The sequence below is a fragment of the Pan troglodytes genome, chromosome 3, assembly GCF_028858775.2.
Source record: "Pan troglodytes isolate AG18354 chromosome 3, NHGRI_mPanTro3-v2.0_pri, whole genome shotgun sequence".
NCBI classification, from domain to species: Eukaryota; Metazoa; Chordata; class Mammalia; order Primates; family Hominidae; genus Pan; species Pan troglodytes.
The window spans coordinates 6,337,934-6,350,592 of NC_072401.2; the positions used below are offsets into that span (position 1 = coordinate 6,337,934).

At 52.5% G+C, this 12,659-nt stretch overlaps 2 protein-coding genes across 6 annotated transcripts in view; both read right to left on the reverse strand.

Annotated features, from left to right (window-relative positions):
- Positions 1 to 3,842, reverse strand: part of C3H4orf50 (chromosome 3 C4orf50 homolog) — a 90,601-nt gene extending 86,759 nt beyond the window's left edge. For 2 of the 3 annotated variants that reach the window (XM_054682736.2, XM_054682735.2), the window contains exon 1: positions 3,552 to 3,838. In XM_054682736.2, coding sequence (XP_054538711.1) covers positions 3,552 to 3,838 — 287 coding nt within the window. Of the gene's footprint in view, positions 1 to 3,551 lie in introns of all 3 variants that reach the window. The other variant, NM_001427997.1, reaches the window with a different exon arrangement.
- A 6,489-nt stretch (positions 3,843 to 10,331) lies between these two features.
- Positions 10,332 to 12,659, reverse strand: part of JAKMIP1 (janus kinase and microtubule interacting protein 1) — a 178,317-nt gene continuing 175,989 nt past the window's right edge. For all 3 annotated transcript variants that reach the window (XM_054682737.2, NM_001427999.1, XM_016951245.4), the window contains 2 exons: positions 11,607 to 11,682; positions 10,332 to 10,421 (listed from right to left, as the gene is read on the reverse strand). In XM_054682737.2, the coding sequence (XP_054538712.1) occupies positions 11,632 to 11,682 (51 nt within the window). In that variant the 3' untranslated portion in view covers positions 10,332 to 10,421; positions 11,607 to 11,631. The remainder of the gene's footprint in view (positions 10,422 to 11,606; positions 11,683 to 12,659) is intronic.

Sequence of the window (12,659 nt, forward strand, 5' to 3'; positions counted from 1 at the left end):
TTGCGACATTCACCTGAAATCTGTGCTCAGAATTGTGCTTTCAGACCCTGGCCTCAGCTTTTAGCAGCCCTGGATCACTTAGTATTTCATCCCTCAGCCTCAGTTTACTCATCTGTCAAAGGAGATGATGTCACCCTATGCATCACAGGGTCCAAAGGAGCCAAGATGGGGCAAGTATGGGAGGGCCCAGCCCTGTGCCAGCTCCGTTTTCTCCTCCCCTGACCCCTCTTCTGCAAGATGGTGTACCCCATCTTTAAAGAGAACAGAGGACTCGAGCCCACATTCCCCCACAGGCCCAGTCACAGAGGCCCCTCCTCCCTACGGCTCATGGTGTCCCCCTGGGAATCTCTGTCTTTCCCTCCCCCATGGAGGGGTCTCCTTTGGTTGGGGTTCCCTGCCTGTCTTCCTGGGGTCCATTGATCTTCTGGTTTCCACCACCAACCTTTCTAGAAGATTTGAATGTACAACCCTGTATGGGCCTACGCTGCTAGTCTCTCAGCCCAGGGCCCTGCCTTCCCCACCTCTCAGCACCCAGGACTTCTATTATGGGCTCAACACATCCCTGCATCCTGTGTTGAAGGCCTAACCCCCAAGTTCCTTAGAATGTGATTATATTTGGAGATAAGCCCTTTCAAAGAGGCAATTAAGTTGAAAGAAAGTCATGAGCGTGGGCCCAGATCCAATCCGACTGGGGTCCTTGTAAGAGGAGGAGAGGAGGACACAGACACAGACAGAGGGATGACCATGTGACGACACAGGGAGAAGGTGGAGTCCACAAGCCAAGGAGTGAGGCCTCAGGAGAAACCAATCCTGCCGATCCCCCGAGCTTGGGCTTTTGGGATCCAGAAATGTGAGAAAGTAAGTTTTTGTTAAGTCACCCAGGTCTGCAAATAATGCCATTTCATTATAATGTTGATGAGAAAAAAAAAAGATTCCCAGCCAGGGCCACTGTCTATGTGGAGTTTACCCATTCTCCCCATGTCTGTGTGGGCTTTCTCGGGGTACCCTGGTCTCCTCCTGCAGCTGTAACACGTCACCACAAGCCTGGCGGCCAGAAGTCGGAATCAGTCTTCCTGAGCTAGTCGAGCTGTCAGTGGAGCCAAGCCCTCTCCGAGGCTGGAGGGGAAATCCATTTCCTGGTCTTCTCCAGGTCTAGAGCTGCATTCCTGGGCTCCTGGCCCCGCCTCCATCTTTGGAGCCAGCTGCATGCAATCCCACATTGGTGGCCACACTGCCATCCCTAGACTCAACCCTCTCTGTCTCCCTCTCTCAAGGATACTTGTGATTGGTCTTAGAGACCAGCCGGCGAATCTGGGTCCATATCCCCATGTCACCATCCTTGACATGTCGACATAGTCCCAGCCTGCGTGAGTGTGTGCGTGGGTGTGAGTGTCCTGTTCAGGCCTTGCACCCTGAGCTGCCGGGAGAGGCCTCAGCCACCTGTGACCCTGAACTGGAACAACTGGGTAAATAATCATCTTACTTGTGTTTTTTTGAGTCTTTCTTAAATTTAAATTTGTTTGAGCCTTTCACATTTATTTCAATGTTTAACATTAGAAGGGTTTGGGGTCTTTATCTCAAAGTATGGTGATGTTTTTGTGACCTGAAATATGCTGTAGGAACTTAACTCTTATTTGTATTAATTAGCCTATGGTCAAATTAGTTTTGTGGCCAGGTGTGGTGGCTCACGTCTATAATCCCAACACTTTGGGAGGCCAAGGCAGGCAGATCGCTTGAGGTCAGACATTCGAGACCTGCACGGCCAACATGGTGAAACCCTGTCTCTACTAAAAATACAAAAACTAGCTGGGCGTGGTGATGGGCGCCTATAGTCCCAGCTACTCGGGAGGCTGAGGCAGGAGAATCGCTTAAACCCAGGAGGTGGGGTTTGCAGTGAGCCAAGATAATGTCACTTCACTCCAGCCTGGGTGACAGAGTAAGACTCCATCTCAAAACAAAGCAAAATAAAAAACAAAAACAAATTGGTTTTGTTGTAGGTTGCTTCACTTAGTCACAGTTTCCAAGAGCCTATGGACAACATTCAGTGAGGACTTACTGTGCTTTGTCATGGCAACCCAGGCAAACTAACATAACTTTGTACATGACTCTCAGAGGGTAAGTGCGTTGCAGAATGAATGAAAGAAAGAATGGGCAATCACATAGAGTAACAGAAGAATTTTTCTGATTTGTGAATTTCTTCATGCATAAAACTTTACCAAAAGGAAGAAAAGTAAATCACATGTGCATACACGTTCAATGGTCTGCCTTTACTAAATCAAAGGCAAGTACAAGAAAATGGGGAAGTCCCGCAAAAATCCAAGGCACGTGGCTGCTGGGATATGAGTAACGTGTCAGAATCAATCCCCGCTGTCACTGCATTGTGCTTCCATGCTGGGTTTCGCTGATCTATATACAAGGCCCAACCTCGTTCTGCCAGTCTGGGTGTCGAGACATCGTCAGGAAAGAAGATGGGCTTTAGAGAAAGACCTGGATTCAAACGCCCCACCTTGAGGCCAGGTCAGCTCCATCAGGCAAACAGTGCCCACACCAGGAAGTTCTACAGAGAGAAACGAATGCGGAGAACTTATTTCAAAGATGACAGCAGAGTCCAAAGGCCAGACAGAGACAGGCAGCCTGGATTAGCAACTGCCGGAAGCCACTTCTGCCCCTGGGGCTGGACAGCCACACAGGGAAGAGATGATGTTACCAGGGCAGGGCAGGGCAGCCAGGCCACCCAGCGGGAGCTGGGACCGCAGAGGAAGCCGAGAGCACATCTGAGTTACAGCCACAGTGGGAGATGTCACTGTGGGAACAAGAGTGACTTTATTTTAAATGCTAATCCAGCAGGTGACTCTTGACTAACCCTGAGTCCACGAATGCCTCCAAGATGTGGAGTTGATATAGTTCTCTTTACGTAGAAACACCTATTCATTGTGAGTTTCCTCCAAAACAACCCTTGTCATTGCAGAAACCATAGGCTGTGATGCCTGTAGCCACCTATGCAAGCCTTCCGGAGCACACATGCTTTTTCCCCAGGATATAAGCCCTGGGTTGGGGATGGAAGGTTTGCTGTGTGGACATCTACTTCTCTGGCGGCTGCCTAAAACCATGCTTCTGTCTGCAAGTTCCCCTAAAAAAATCACCCCAAACCGACCAACTGGATTTGTCTGCCTCTTTCTTTGGTTTCTCAGTTCCTTCTGCACTTCTGTGTCACTTTGAACATAGGGCCCTTTCATGGAACCGTCACCCAGAGAAGAAGAGAGGGAGAAGACCTGGCTTCTCCCTGCCTCCCTCCGTTTCAGGGCCTCCCATTGGCTGCACCTAAATGGAAGCCTTTGAGCAGAGGAGCCCGGGCAGCCTCACCTGCAGGTACAGAGCAGAAGAAGGAGGGCGGGAGGAGCAGAAGGCAAGTGACTGCGTGGGCAGGTTACATGCCTTTGGTGAGCCAGTTTCCCCAGCTGTGTGGTGTGATTCAACACACCATGGTGACACACTCTGATGGCCCCTGGGTTTGTGAAATACACACAGAGAGATCAAAATGGCATCACTACCTGCTTCTCAGCCCGGACTCCAATGTCACGTACTTGTCCTCCGCTGCTGACGGCTTCTGCTCGGAGGACTCCAGCTGCCTCCTGAGCGCACCCATATCCATGTCTGGGCGACCAGCTGCTTCTTCCTGAAGACATTCCCGCTCCTCAGCACTATCTTCCATGTCCTGGAATATCCAGGATGTGTCAATCTTCACATCAACGTTCATTATGTCGAACCCCTCACTGCTGGGGGCTCTGATGACGTAGCTGAAACTCTTCTCAGTCCGTCCCTTGGCTGTTGGCTCCATCTCAGAAATATTTCATGGGGCAAGACTTAATAATAAAATTAAGTGAGTTTGCAACATTGACTTCCCGGAGATTTCAAGGTGGTGTTTGTGACTTCAGATTGTTCAGGAAAATATCCTTTGAGAAGGGCAAGAACAGGTGGATTATTCATGAGTGGGTGACTTGGGTTTCATCTGCACAAGCATCATACAATATGAATGAAAGCCTCTCGTTTTACAAGTCAGCATGCCAGAACTCATGCAAAGCAAGAAAAAGTTGCAGAAAAATCACTTGAGATGAAATGCCTAGTGATGAACACACAGAGGAAAAATAAGACCTCCAGGTAAGGCCATCAGATGTTAGAGACTCCCAGTAGTCAGTGAAGCTTATCTTTTTACCACATAATGAATAAGGTTCCACACCTCCTCTTTGAGCACAGCACATATTTTTCAAGGACCTAGAGTTTGCTAGCGGAAGAGGATGGGAAATTTATGCTGCCCTGGGTGCCGTCTGCACCCAGGGCAGGGGCCTCTCATGCCTTACCTAGTCCAATTCTCCCAGTGACCTTATGAGGTGGGCGTTAACATGACCATTATACAGATGGTCAGACGGAGGCTCTGGAAGGTGAAGGAGCTTATCCGGGTCCCACAGGTGGGATGGGAAGTAGCAGAATCAGGATTCAAATATGGATCTGACTCCCAAACTGGAGTGTGTGTGTTCTGACACAGGAGACACAGTAATAGGTGAGCAACAAGACCCCAAAAAAGGAGCAAACGCATCCTTTGGGCACCCTGAGGAGGGGGAGCGAGCCTGAGGCTGAAGAGATCGTAGGAGGAATGGGGAATTACAGCAGAGAGAGGTGGGGAGGAGACTCCCCCAGGTGGGGAGCATCCTCAGGCCACAGCCCCGCACAGACAGGCAGGACAAGTGAAGGGAACAGGAGGACCAGACTGAGCTGGCCCCGTGGACACACAGAAGGAGGAAGTGAGGAGTGAGGACAGAGGAGGCTGGGTGCCATCTTCTCTCAGGCACTCAAGGACTCTGGCGTTTCTGTGGGCCCCTGGGAGAAGGGAGGTGCCTGGTCAAATGTCATTTTGAGGATCGAGCACTCTGGGGTTTGCAGGAGCGAGATGGAGGCAGCTGGACCTGTAGGAGGAGGCAGCGCCACAGGCCAGGCCTGGTGCAAAGAGGCGTCAGGACCAAGACAAATAGAAAACGAGAGGCTTCCGTCTCCCTGTTAAAAATAAGAGACGTCCTCCCTCCCTTTTCTTAAAGCATCTACTTTAGAAAATGTGTAAGTTCTTTCTTTGTCTCTTTGAAACATGTGTAAATCCTTTTTACAGCGAAATAAGCCTTTTGCCAGCATTACGACTCAGGAATGTTTCCCTGAAGGACCTGGGCACCGCCTCTTTGAGATGTAAATTCGAAGGAAAACAGCGCCCCTAGTGTTCAGTGGGAGGAAGGAGCCTAATTGGGCAGGCGCCTGGCTCCAAGATGCAAAACCTGTCACAGTAAGTGACAGAAGGGTGGAACCCAGGTGCAGGAGAAGCTTTTTTCCCCTTTGTATAAAACAAATTAATGAACACAGAGGGTTGCCCTCGTTGCCAGGTGAGTTTAGGATGAACCATGTGAAACAATGACGCTATCGAGTCCTTTTCCGCAGGGATGAGAGAGGATGTGTGCACGGATTGTACCTGCCTGGCTATATAAAAGGGTGAAACTTCTTTCTGTCTTTGCAATCTCTCAGTGGGTTACCTGTAATGCACCTCATATCTTGGTTTAATGCTTATTCAATAGTAAACCTTTTTTTAATTTTCTTTGTGATGAGGTTTTCTGTGCTGGGAGAAGCTTTTGTCTTTAATCATATTTTCCCAACAGTGGCCAATGTCTTGTTGGCCACAAGGGGTTTCCGTGGACCTGGGGCAGTTGGAGGCGGAGGATGGGGGTGCAGTGGAGCCACTCAGATCCCAGGCGCTGGGGCCAGGCTGCCTGAGTTCCAGGCCTGTCTCCATCGCTTCTCAGATGTGATTTTGGACAAATTACTTAACTTCTCAAAAAAAAGAGGGTAAAAATCATGCCTAAGTGAAGAGCTGTTGAGGAATAAATGAGTCGATTCCTGCAAAGCCCTCAGCAGAGCACCTGGCACACACTAAATACAGCATGCTGTCTGCTGGGTAGGGGGCAGACGCAACACTGTCCAGCTGTGTCCAGTTTTCACGCCTACTTGCCGCGTGATCCTAGGCAAATGACTCGGCCCCTTGCAAAATGAAACGGACAGCAGTCCCCGCTCCCCACTGTGGTGATGACTGACTGAGCTCTGGGGCGGTGGTGGGGGGTGGTGGCTGGTCCTGTACCTGCACCGCACCGTGAGCTCCCAGGAACATCAGCCAAGAGGAGCCAGTGCAGAGCGGGAGGACTGAGTGACAGCTGAAGGCAACAGCAACAGACTGAAAAATTACCCCAGGCCCACCAAGGAGGAGGAGCTGTTCCAGCCCTTCCTTGGGAGCAGCCCTGAGGGAGGGCACGTCCTTCCTTCTCGCCTAAGGACAGGGAAGCAGGCAGGGCCTCTCCTGGGGAAGTGTTCTCAGGCTTTTTAGGTAAGTGACGGAGGCTCTTGGGGGAAGAAGAAGGTCAGACAGAGAAAATCGTGGCCTGCCCATGGTTTACCAACATCTGTGGTAGCCTGGGGTGGAGATCTGAGCCTGCAGGCCCCTCAGAAGTGGTAGGGCCTGGGCAGGAGAAGGGGACAGATTGATGTGCAGATGTAAGGATGGGGTTCTGCCCCCTCGGGATCCTTAGGGAGGTTCCCTGAGACTGAGGGTGGTGACAGGGAGGACACAGGCCATGGAAGAAATCAAGAGTCCCCGTTTCTGCTGGAACAACAGCCCCTGAGAGCTGGGAGGAGGCTGGGAGGAACGGAGGGAGGTCTGGCCGTGTGAAGACCTGGGCTCCACCCTGCTTCAGAGCGGGAATCTGGGGCATAGAGAAGGGCCCTACAGAAAGCCCCAAGAGTCCAGACAACTGGGCGGGGGGGAAAAGGATCCCCCAATGGCACATTTGCTATTTCCCACCCGATTTGGCACACCCCTGGCAAACCCTGTTTAAATGTGAGAACATAACCAAATATCAAACTGGCCATTGTTTGTCCTGGGAGTATCAGGCAGGATTGCTACTGGTTACAGAGGGGTTATGGCAGGCGAGGGAGAAGCAGGGGCCACAGTCCTGGATGCTCCCGGCAGATAGAGGAGCAGCGGATGGGGGCAGATGTTGAATTTGCTTGGGAAGGATGGGGAAGCTGGAGCTGAAGTGGGGGGTGCAACCAGCCAGGGTAAGCCTTGCCCCTGACCAGGGAAGGGGTCCACCCACCCACATGTTTGTATTCCTCCCCTCCCCTCAGGGCCCAGCACCAAACTGGGGGCAGGCTGCATAGGATCTCACACCCTTGAGCGTGAGCTGACTCTCAGGGCATCCGTGTGAAGCACAAAGCCCATTTCACCTAAGGTGCTCGGCACGGGCACTGCGTGCTTCAGCCAAAACACCTGCGACCAGCTGGAGACCCGGAAGGGAAGTGGGGTTCAGCGAGAAAAGCCTTGCACCCATGGGGGAACGCCCTCCCAGTTTGCCCAGAGCCTCCTCCATTTTAAAACAGGAAGTCCTCTGTTCCCGGAACCCCCGCTGTCCTGGACAAATCAGCCTGGCTTATCCCTGCACAGCTGATCTCCTGGCCCCAGCCCCGGCCTCCACTCCTCAGCCCCCAGGAGGCTGCCAGAGTGGTGGGACAGAACGCTGTCTGATCCCTCGACTTCTACGCCCCGGCTCCTCCCTGGTTGCCTTTGGCCTACAGAGGATTGAGGTGTAAGAGAGAGAAGTGGAAATCTATGTTTGTACCACGGACATCTCTGTGCCAGGAACATTCAGGCCTGGCTCTCTGCTAAACCTCCCAGCTGACCTGTGGGCAGGGCTGCGCTAAAGGGTGGAGCCACACTTCTCCTTTCTACCTGAGGAAGTGACCTGGGGTTCCCCAGACTTTGTAACTCTGCTGCCCTGGAAACCACATATGTGTTACTAGGCAACAACATCCAAAGCCGTGGCAGATGCGCCTGACCTGGGCACAGGGCTGTGGATGAGGGGTGAGTGCACCGGGGTGCAGCACAGCTCTGAGGCTCCCTGCATACTGGGGTCCTTGCAACCAGGACTGTGCCTAGCAGGGAGCCGGGAAGCCACGGCTGGGACTGTGACAAGAAATGCTGGTTCCTAACAGGGACTTTGGATTTCTATGCAGGGAAACCCCCGTACCTGCCAGTGTGAGCCTCATGCTTCCTCCTGCGCCGCCTCCCGGAGGGCAAAAGAGAACGGGTCCTGGGCCCGGGCCGGCCATATGGACTCCTCCGAGGACAGCTCCCAAGGAGAGAACAGCAGATGCTATGTCTCCCACCAGCAGCCACGGTGGCCTGCGGGAGCCTGCGGGTCTAACCGTCCAGCTCAGACCTCTCCCAAGGCCACGCATGGGAACTATCACTACCATTCCTCAGAGCGGCAAGGACATTGCCAGTGCAATACAGCAGGAAGAGGCCGGGCTGGCAGGGACAAATGGGTCTGACTTCAAAGCCAAGGCCATTTTGGTCACATGATCTGAGTGGGAGAGCCCAGCAGACACAGACACTGCCCTTCACCCACTGAAGGACGGGGACAAGCAGGTATGAGGACCGCACTCCTGCAGCAGCTGCAAGGGTGCTGGACCGACATTCCAGAGACCCATGGGTGCCCCTAGACTTCTGCCCGCAGAAGCTAGCACAGCAACGCCTCCTGTGCTTCCCGGCTGGAAAGAGTAAGCGTGCCTTTGTTTTCACTCACTGTGCGACCCCACACTCCCATCGCCCCTGGGCTGCTAGGATGCCTGTGTTTTCAACCGACATCAGTTTGTTCATATTTCATCACCAGGTGTTGGTAAGTCACAGAGGCTGAGCCAGTGGGTGCTTTGGGGTTTTGATTTCAAAAGAGAATGGGTAATACTGGGCCATCCCGGTGCATGTCTGCTTAGAGATGGATCCTGGGATGTGGTGTGAGCAGCCCTCCCCGGCTGGCAGGGCCCCTTCTGTGCAGGGCACCGTGTCCTTCTCCATCCATGGATGTGGCCTTCTGAGAACTTCTAGCTCCTCTGTTGCCCTCACCCCATGAGTTCCCTCAACTGCCTACATTTCAGTCCTTTCCCTTTTGTCCAAAGGTCCTCCTCACCAGAGACCACAGAACCGTTCCTTCTACCTGATGAGCAGGGCCTGAGCCCGTCCACCTGCAGCCAGCTGAGGATGGCCCGGCCTGGCCTTCAGCCGGCTCTTCCCATGCAGACACAGCCAGCCTCCTCGTCACATTCGGTCTTCTACTCCACTTCATCTATTCTAATTCCAAACGTCTTCCCGCGCAGAAGTTTGGGAGAGGCATCCTGTGAGCAGGTGGCTTCTTCTGGAGATGACTCCACCCCACCCAGCCTAGAATAACAACAGGAACATCATCAGAAAGGAACTTGGGGAATTTCCTCCTGGGCTGACCATCCCCAGCTGGCGTCCAGCTCTCTGTGGCTGCTCCACTCCATCCACTCTCCAGCGAGGCCTCCAACACCCTGACAGCTCTCCCGGCTCCATCCAGGGGTGGCCTCCCAAGGCAGGAAGATCTCACTTCCTCCCCGCGGTGGTGAGAGCAGGACCTGGTCTCAGGACCACTATGGAAATAACCTAGTTCCTGCAGGTGCTTCAGCATCTCTTCCTTGGCAGCCCCTTGCAAATTACGATCAAGGTGCAATGCAGGCCCAAGTGTGGCCTGGTTGGTGGTCATGTCTGCTCTATCAGTCCTCAGTCCACCTGGTCCCAGGGACAGTCATGCTCTGGGACTTTTGCCGTGTCACACCCACAAGAGTGACAGAGCCCTCGGCCTCCCTTCAGAAATCTGGGGTCCCTGAGGTCGGCTTCTCCATGATGGGCAAGGCTCCAGCCCCTCATCAGGGTCCTGCCCTCTCTCTCTGGCTGCCAGCTGCTACATCCAGCTGTGCACAGATTCAGAGGTTTTGCTGACCAGGACTTGAACTGGGGTTCACATTACAAGGACACTTGCAAGTCGCTCCGGCAGACAAACTCCAGGACGAACACAGCATGGTTCGTGGAGATTTATGTACATAGGGCAGAGACGGCACCCACCCGGGTCCAGCTGGACATGCACACTGCGGACTGGGGAGGCATCTGGCGTGGGGACGAGGACTCGGGCCTGTCCCCAGACAGTGCGGTGGCTGCCGATCCCTTGGTTTCTGGTAATTGCACTTAGTTTCCTGGCATTCAGGTCTCTGCCCCCTTGGGCCTTCAAGGTGCCAGAGCTGGGACATGGATGTGGTTCCAAGTTTGACAAAATCCCCATCGTCCCTGCAGAGTCCTTACGGCTTGGGCTGGCCAGGACCCAGCCGTGCGTCCAAAGGCTTCCCCTTAAAGCTATTGTCAAATATACATAAATTCTGTTTGCAGTCTCTGGACTTTGAGTAGCTTGTTTCGCTGTTGAATTTGGTTTGAGTGGGGTTGGGGTTGCCGTAGGGACTCAGTTTATTCCATAAATTCTTTTTCTATCCTGTAAGATTAAAACATAATTTGAAATGACACAAGAACCAAGGGTTAAAATGGCCGGAGGATCCCTTGGCTTTATCTGCCCCTTGCCCCCACTGCTGTCATAAACACCCCAGCTGAGCCCTGAGGGACCTTCCCCCACAATCCAGGAGAAGCAGCAGCAGCAGGATCAGATCCCCCATCCCCCAACACCCACCCGCCCCTGTGGCCACCCCCACCTCTGCTCAGATGGGACTGAGTGTCAGCTGTCCTCTAAGACCTGAGATCCTTCCTTTACTCAGTCCATAAACATTGAATGAATATCGACCATGTGTCCAGCACTGTCCTAGACACTTGGGTACAGAAGGTACCAGACCAAAGCCCTTGTGGACTGGGGTCAGCCTCAGGGACGCCTATGAGGACATCAGGCAGGGCCCTGGCCTGGGAGCTCAGCCTAAGGGGTCCAGGTAGCTAGTGGGTGCTGCAGGCATCCCCGGAATCCAGGGGGCCCTCAGCCTGGGCTGGATTCAAAGACAGAACTCTAGAGTCTAGGGGTCCTGGCAGCCCCCAGCTCTGAAATGGTCACTCTCAGGGAGAATGTGCAAGTGTCCAGGTGTCTAAGGTGGGAGCCGGGTCCTGGGGACACACAGGGCTCAGTGGTCAGAGGAGGATCAGACGCTGACATGGCCTTGTTCCAGAGGTCCCTGAGCATGGCACAGGAGTCAAAACCCAGCACAGGACAGGGGTGAGAAGGGGAGGGAGCTGAGTGGCTTCTTACACAGGCTCCCTGGGCACTTGGCACGTAAGTGGTAGTCTAGGCTCAGGAGCCGTTTGTCCAGCAACCTCCTGCTCCTGTAGCCCTTGGCCCTGGAAGCCAAAGACCCTGGACCCTACAGAGGACTTACTGGTCCACACAGCAACAGAGAGCACCAGGGACTGAAGCCAGACTGGAGAGAACCTTTGGAATAAAACACAGTCCCCCTTTGTGGATGAAACTCCACAGAGGAGTTTCTTATTCACAGTGAGCGTCCCTGATCCCCCTCCTCAGGGCGGGTCTCCCCCCATGACCCAGACCCATGAGTTAAAGCATCCAGCACAAGGCCACCTTCCACGGTGCCTCATCTCTCAAGGAACTTGACAGTCAGGGACTGGGAGGACTCCTCCTGTTTTAGAAAATCATTTTCATCTGCGAAAAGGAAAGGATACCAACCCGAGTTCTTGGCTCACTGAAGTCATCAAGGCCACAGAATGAATGCTAGTGAGAAAAACAAAAAAAGGAACAAAAACTATAAAATAATACCAAAAGAAAATGAGGAAAAGAGAAGAAAAAGAAAAGAAAACAGATGTAAGATATGTAGTATGGAACTCAATGACAGCATTTTACAAGAACTATGACACTGAGTTGTTGGGTTCGGAAAGAGAAATGGGAAGTAAACAGGCTTTAGGAAGTGATCTCCCCTGGGAAACGCATCCTGGGGTCTTCCACACTCAGGGTGGGTTATCCCGACCCACTCTCCAAACATGCAGCTAACTCGTTCAGGGGAGATTGACACTCTGGACCGGGACAGGACTTTTTGGTGCTGTGATGTGGCCTTCATGCAGAACTTGGGCAGGCCGGTATAAATAGAGGAAGGCCCAGCCAATGGTCACGGTCAGCGGCTCCCACCAAGAGACGGGGGCGTGATGTGTGCACCAAAGATCAGGGTAAATTCCACTCAAGGTCACCCAGTCCAACTTGCAGACAAGTAGAGCCCTTCCGCCTACACCACGCTTGCCCAACCCTCTACCCACAGACCCCATGTGGCCCACGGCAGCTTTGAATGTGGCCCAACACAAATGTAAACTTTCTTAAAACATTATGAAATTTCTTTGCATTTTTTTTTTTTTAGCTCACCAGCTATTGTTAGTGTTAGTGTAATTTATGTGTGGCCCAAGACAATTCTTCTTCCAATGTGGCCCAGGGAAGTCAAAGGATTGGACACCCCGGCCCTACACCATCTTTACAAGGGTTCTTTCTTCCAAGAGAGTCACTATTTAAAATCTTTTGTGCTATTTGATTAGTCTACTTATACAGAAAAAAATATCAGGGAAAAACGGTCTTAACGGGAGGAAAAATGAAACACGCCGACTTAAAAGTAGAATTTTTTTCTTACCCTGCTCAGGACTTGCTTTGTTCAAAAGCAGTTGCAAGTCATTAGGGGAAACATATCTGAACATCAACTGGGGCTTTTGAAAATAATCCTTGAGTTCTTTTCCCCCCCAA